Genomic DNA, 6719 nt, shown 5'->3' with positions numbered 1-6719 from the left:
ACACTGTCCAGGAGGGGGTTCCTATCTCCCTGGATTACTGGGGGTCCTAGTGGCCTCTTCACCTATGATCCTGGGTGTGTTAGAGCTCCTGGGAGTACAGGTTCCTCTGGGTGTTGTGGGATTGGGTGCAGAGCAAGTGCTCAAGGTCTTCTCACGCTACCAGCTCACACCAGAAGGAAGAAGTTTTCTTTATTTAAATTTCAAATGATATCCCCTTTCCTGGTTTCCCTCTCCCCATTAACCCCCTATCCTTTCCCCCTCCCCCTGCTTATATGAGGGTCTTTCTCCACCCACCCACTCTCACCTCCCCATCCTGGCATTCCCCTACACTGGAGCTTCAAGCCTTCACAGGAACAAGAGCCTCTCCTCCCATTGATGCCCTACAAGGGAACATATGTGACTGGAACCATGGGACCCTCCATGTATAATCTTTGGTTGGTGGTTTAGTACCTGGGAGCTCTGAGAGCTCTGGTTGGTTGATATTGTTGTTCTTCCTAAGGCGTTGCAACCCCCTTCAGCTCCTTCAGTCCTTTCTCTAACTACTTCATTGGGGACTCCATGCTCAAGCCAATGGTTGACTGCAAACATCTACCTCTGTATTGTAGAACTCTGGCAAAGCCTCTCAGAAGAAGCTATATCAGGCTCCTTTCAGCAAGCACAATTTGTTATTGAATAACCATCACTATGTTCCTCTCTGGGGAGTACTATTTCTCCTTCTCTCAGCACTTTTTAAGTGATCTGTGTTTCTTTGGCAGGGTTGAGACCCTATGGACTTTCCCCATGTCTATTTTGTGGTTGTTTTTCAACTCCTATTTAGGGAGCCATGTTAGTGACAGATTGCACAGGATGGTTGGTTCTTTAACTATGTACTAAGTAGGAAGTTCTTAGAGATATAATAGTGGGCATAGATCTTTATTACTATTGTAAAATTCAACATGTGCTACATTCTCAAATATCCAATTAATTTAAAAGGAACATCACACCAATTAGAAAAATAATATATTTTTCAGAACCACCTACTTTAAAATCCTTCTGAATTATTTTATGCTACAAGTGAGGGCATAAAAATTAACAATAATATTCTTTTGTAAAAGGCTTCTATAGATTGAGAAAAACTACAAAGTATAATTTATATAGATGAATAATTCAGAGAAGTGCTAAGCACCATGGTGATCACCAAAAAGTACAGACTCAGCTAAGATTTCTTTGATTTCCTTTCAATTGTAGTTCATATTCTAAAACCGATGTGTTATTTCAGCTTGCCTATTTCCATAGTTATCATTTAAAATTCGAAGGCAGTGAAAAGTTTCTCTGTAGCACTAATGAGGAGAATCGCCTATGTGTTTCACATTCTTCTGAGGACTCTACCAACCATGACATCACTGTGAACATTTGTGTCCTCTAGGACTGATTATCAGAAGTACTTTAGACAATTTATATCCACTGAGTCTACAGACATTATTGTTTTGGCATAAAACTCCCTGCTTTCTGGATATCTTTTAACACTAGGTCAGCATGGTCTATGGTTTTATCTATACAGGATGTTTCTGCAATGATGCACAACCAAGGATTATGTCTAAGTTTCCCTGCTGATGGAATTTGAATTTTTATAACAGATACATATTATTAGAAAGTCGAATATAGCATGTGTAATGCAGAATAGCTCTCCAGAAATATTTTGTACTTTCTATCAATGTCAGTTTTCTTAATGTCAAACTTAAGTACCTCTAGATTTGTTCTCACTGGATTTCCTGGCCTGGAAGTCTACTACATCTTGCTTGCCATTCCTTTCTCAATTATGTATGCAATGGTGTTCCCGGGAAACTGCATGATACTTCATGTGATCCAAACAGAGCCAAGCCTGCACCAGCCCATGTTCTATTTCCTGGCCATGTTAGCCCTCACAGACCTATGCATGGGGCTGTCTACTGTGAACACAGTGCTGGGAATTTTGGGGGGCTTCCTTCAAGAGATCAGCCTTGATGCCTGCATTTACTACAGTAAAGGTAATGGTTGTCAGAAATTTGTGTTTGTAAACATCAATTTCAAACCTTATTCTCAGTCTGTAAAAATAAAATCTTTTTTTTAAGAAACTTTGGAAAATATTTGGTATAGATGAAACTTGAAATATGAAAAATAAGTTGTTAAATAACAATTAATATTTCTGTAGAAATAAATACATTTTGTTTTCTCATCATTGACAATAAACTGACAATAAATGTAATCTACAGGAGCATTCTGTCTGTTTTTACAAATTCAATAATCCCCAAATGTTACCTCTTCAGTGAGGAGCAACACCAGATAAAGAGTTAAAACATGATTTTAATATGCAAGAAATCAAGCAAGTAAGAATCTTGGATGATTTATTAGGTGATAATTTATCAAGAAAGACATCACATGACAATGAGTGTATATAAAAATCTAACATATGAAGAAAGTAACAGGAAAATCTACAGACCAGTGGGATAGGGTAACAGTAATCCTAGGTATCTATTCTGAAAAAGAGAGACTTCATGGAGCTTAAAGTATTCAACATATTTTTTTTTTCACTAAAATGTTTTCTTTAAAATTCTAGATTAGCAATGAAATCTTATTTATTCTTCCATACTTTATGTAAACAAAGTAAACATACTGTTTTAGATGGATATATGCAGTCCTACATAAACCTAATTTTATTTATATTCTTTTGATTTTTCTGTGAAAAGTTTACTATTTCCATCTGTACACTTAGCTGTGATTTATATTGTAACAGTTTTACTATCCTATAATTTGGGTTGTATTGTAACAAGTTATTCATGAACATTTATGATAGTTCTAGTTCATGTTCATGTTCCATGATGTGAACAAGTACACAGAGGTTAGTGATTTTGCTAACAGATTTGTACATGTGAATATGTGATCCTCCTCTATATATAATTGCTTAGAATTTTTTCAATTTTTTATTAGATATTTTCATCATTTACATTTCAAATGCTATTCTGAAAGTTCCTTATACCCTCCCCCCAGCCCTGCTCCCCTACCCACCCACTCCCACTTTTTGGCCCTGGCGTTCCCCTGTACTGGGGCATATAAAGTTTGCAAGTTTGGTTTTCTTTGCCCAATGAAGGCCGACTAGGCCATCTTCTGCCACATATGCAGCTAGAGACACGAGTTCTGGGGGTACTAGTTAATTCATATTGTTGTTCCACCTATAGGGTTGCAAATCCCTTTAGCTCCTTGGGTACTTTCTCTAGTTCCTCCATTGGGGGCCCTGTGTTCCATCCAATAGATGACTATGCACATCCAATTCTGTTATTTGCCAGGCACTTGCATAGCCTCTCACAAGACAGCTATATCAGGGTCCTTTCAGCAAAATCTTGCTGGCATGTCCAATAATGTCTGCGTTTTGTGGCTGATTATGGGATGGATTCCCGGGTAGGGTAGTCTCTGGATGGTCCATCCTTTCATCTTAGCTCCAAACTTTGTCTCTGTAACTCCTTCCATGGGTATTTTTTCCCTATTCAAAGGAGGAATGAAGTATCCACATGTTGGCCTTCCTTCTTGTTGATTTTCTTGGGTTTTGCAAATTTTATCTTGGGTATTCTAAGTTTCTGGGCTAATATCCACTTATCAGTGAGTACATATCCAGTGACTTCTTTTGTGATTGGGTTACCTCACTCAGGATGATATCCACCAGATACATCCATTTGCCCAAGAATTTCATAAATTCATTGTTTTTAATAGCTGAGTAGTACTCCATTGTGTAAATGTATCACATTTTCTGTATCCATTCCTCTGTTGAGGGACATCTGGGTTCTTTCCAGCTTCTGGATATTATAAATAAGTCTGCTATGAACATAGTAGAGCATGTGTCCTTATTACCAGTTGGAAAATCTTTAAATGTTCTCTGAAATTCCATCATACTTTTTCTCTGATAAATATTGTACAGTTACCACTAATTGCATGTATTGCTCTATGAGAATTCTGCAGTTTGCAGTGCCATAACACAATGGCCAAGAGATTACATGCTCCCATGACATTTAATTATAGAGAAAATTAGGGACTTTATTCCATTTTGATTGTTATAATTAATATAAAATGTAATGTCGTTAATATCTATCTCTGACAGTCTTTCTACTATATTTACAGCAAAGACATTTAACATTTGCATACTCTAGTATTATCTTCTGTGAAAGAAAAAAACACAATAAAAATCTCAGGGATTATCAAATTCATATTCATTTTAAATTACTAAAAATAATAACAATAAACAAAGTTATTATTGTCATTTTATACCTGGCACTAGTTTAGGAGTTTTATGTAGGATATTTTTGTTTGTTTGTCTGTCTATCTATCTACCCATCTATCAGAGAAAATTGGAGATGAATGTATAGAATGAAAGAAGAACAAATACTCTTAAACTGAACCAAAAAATTTAAATACAAATCTAGCACTTGGAAGCCAAATGTCCTGTGATTGTTATATGTGATAACCTGAAAAAAATGTTTTGGACATTCAATAGTCTTCATTCCCCAGTTTTAGAAAAACAATGGAAAAATGGCAAAATTATATAGGATTCTGTATCAATTTGTTTCATATATGAACAAGGGTTATAACAATTGCCCCCTGTTTTATGTGTAAACATAAAATTGAAAAAAATTTGAAATAGTATGAATTACATATGCTGAAACAAAGATGAAAAGAGATGAAAGTAACAATAAAGCAATGTGTTCTTGTTATAAACAAAATACATTCTGAGTATAATTTACTCATTTTTTTCATGCTCAAAATTGCTGTAATTCCCTTCAGAAATGGTGACTTGATTTAACATTTATATTGTAAATTCAAATACTCTTTAGTTATATATTTTATTGGGAAAATATAAGGAACAGAATCAACCTGTTTGGTTTAGATCAACAAAATGACTTGCCCAAAGAAAACATTTGAATAATCCTTTCCTGAATTTGTTTAGTCCTCACTCCATAAATGATGGGGTTGACAGAGGGTGGTACTACCACATACAGATTGGCAAGGAGAATGTGCACATGCAGTGGTATACTGTGACCCCCAAAACGATGAGCAAAGAAAGAAAAGAATGCTGGTGTATAGAACAGAAGAATAACACAGACATGGGAACCACAAGTACCTAGAGCCTTGAGTCGGGCATCTCGAGAAGGAATTCTAAACACAGCACAAAGGATAAGGGCATATGAGACAATGATCAGCACTGCATCTAGGCAAATGGAAAATAGAGCCACTATCATGCCATAGTAAATATTGACCTTGATGCTGTCACAGGCCAACCTGGCAATGCCCATGTGTTCACAGTATGAGTGACGAATGATGCTCTTCCCACAATAGGTGAGCCTATAGACAAGAAAGATCAGGGGGAAGCAGATGAAGAAGCTTCTAATTACAGCTGCAATACCCATTTTGATGATGACAGATGGGGTTAGAATGGTGGTGTATCTTAGTGGATAGCAGATGGCCACGTAACGGTCAAATGCCATAGCCAGCAGTATTGCAGATTCTGCCACAAATATGAAGTGGAGGAAAAACATTTGAGATACACAGCTAGCAAAAGAGATGCCTGCAGCTTGGAACCAGAAGATTGCTAACATTTTTGGTGTTGTGACTGTAGACAGAAAGATATCAGCTAGTGCCAACATAGACAGGAAAAGGTACATGGGTTCATGTAGGCTGCGTTCAGTGATGATCAGGAATAATAGCAGTGCATTGCCTGCAATGGCCACTATGTACATTGAACAGATGGGGATTGAGATCCATATGTGTGATTCTTCCAATCCTGGGATCCCAATCATGGTGTACCAGATATCTCTGACATTGGTATAATTTAAAGTGGTTGAAGATGTTGTCATCTTTATTTTGCCTACTAGTTCTGGACCTGCCAAAGCACAACAACAACAACAACAACAACGATACATAAATAAAAAGAAGACAACAGTATGATTATTTTATTAGATTAAATGTGATACTCACAGTTGGCTAAGATTAAGACAGGACCCTTCATTACATGTCTTATATGTATTTCTTTTGTTTTAGACCTCAGAGGCTCTGGTAGGCTTTGCCTATGATCATTCATTTCCCCTATTCATTTCTGATGTTCAAAACAGTTCTCTTCTTCAAGAACTGGAGATGTAGTTGTCAGAAACCTGCTGTTTTTGAGGAACAGTAGCTATTGAGTCAGTGTTAACCATTACCTATAGACTATTTTAATATAAAACTTATAGTTAAAGAGAAGCCCTTTTCCTTAATTGAGTAATTTATTTGACAAATCACTGATATAAAAATATAGGTATTTCCTATTTTGAAGAATGCCATACCAGTTTTGCAGTTTGATACTAGATCTATTTGTTTGTTTATCTGTTTGTTTGATAGTAGTGTAGTTAACAATGTTCCAGCTAACCAGCCATCTAACATTTTGTCTTCTCTGGATTATGTTGTGATCTACAGAGTTTATGATTGAGAACTATGAACCAAGTTAGAATAAAGTCACACATAGAACTCTGACAATGTTTTATGTAAGATTGTAACTGTAATTGGAGCACATTCACTGCTGTGTTTGGCTATCTTCATCTTGTGGATCATGGTTCTGGCATACCAAGGGTCACCACTGAGCTAATGAGTGTTCATGCCACACTATTAGGAATCAGCATGCATACTCTTTATCTTTCACACAAAAACATTCTCTTCCTTACCTTATCTTCACCTATCTTGGT

At 36.6% G+C, this 6719-nt stretch overlaps 1 protein-coding gene across 1 annotated transcript; it reads right to left on the bottom strand.

Annotated features, from left to right (window-relative positions):
* Positions 1 to 4892: 4892 nt before the first annotated feature.
* LOC110298675 (olfactory receptor 52Z1-like) lies at positions 4893 to 5858 on the bottom strand. The gene has a single exon (XM_021168065.1). It carries the CDS (start codon positions 5856 to 5858, stop codon positions 4893 to 4895), a length of 966 nt encoding a protein of 321 aa, XP_021023724.1.
* Between the last annotated feature and the right edge of the window lie 861 nt (positions 5859 to 6719).

Source organism: Mus caroli, chromosome 7, assembly GCF_900094665.2.
Source record: "Mus caroli chromosome 7, CAROLI_EIJ_v1.1, whole genome shotgun sequence".
Taxonomy (NCBI): domain Eukaryota; kingdom Metazoa; phylum Chordata; class Mammalia; order Rodentia; family Muridae; genus Mus; species Mus caroli.
The sequence above is the reverse complement of the archived record's forward strand: the minus strand, read 5'-3'. Positions and strand labels throughout refer to the sequence as shown.

Bases quoted from the DNA above. Each gene is read 5' to 3' on its own strand.
- LOC110298675 (XM_021168065.1), bottom strand. From the start codon at position 5,858: ATGACAACATCTTCAACCACTTTAAATTATACCAATGTCAGAGATATC.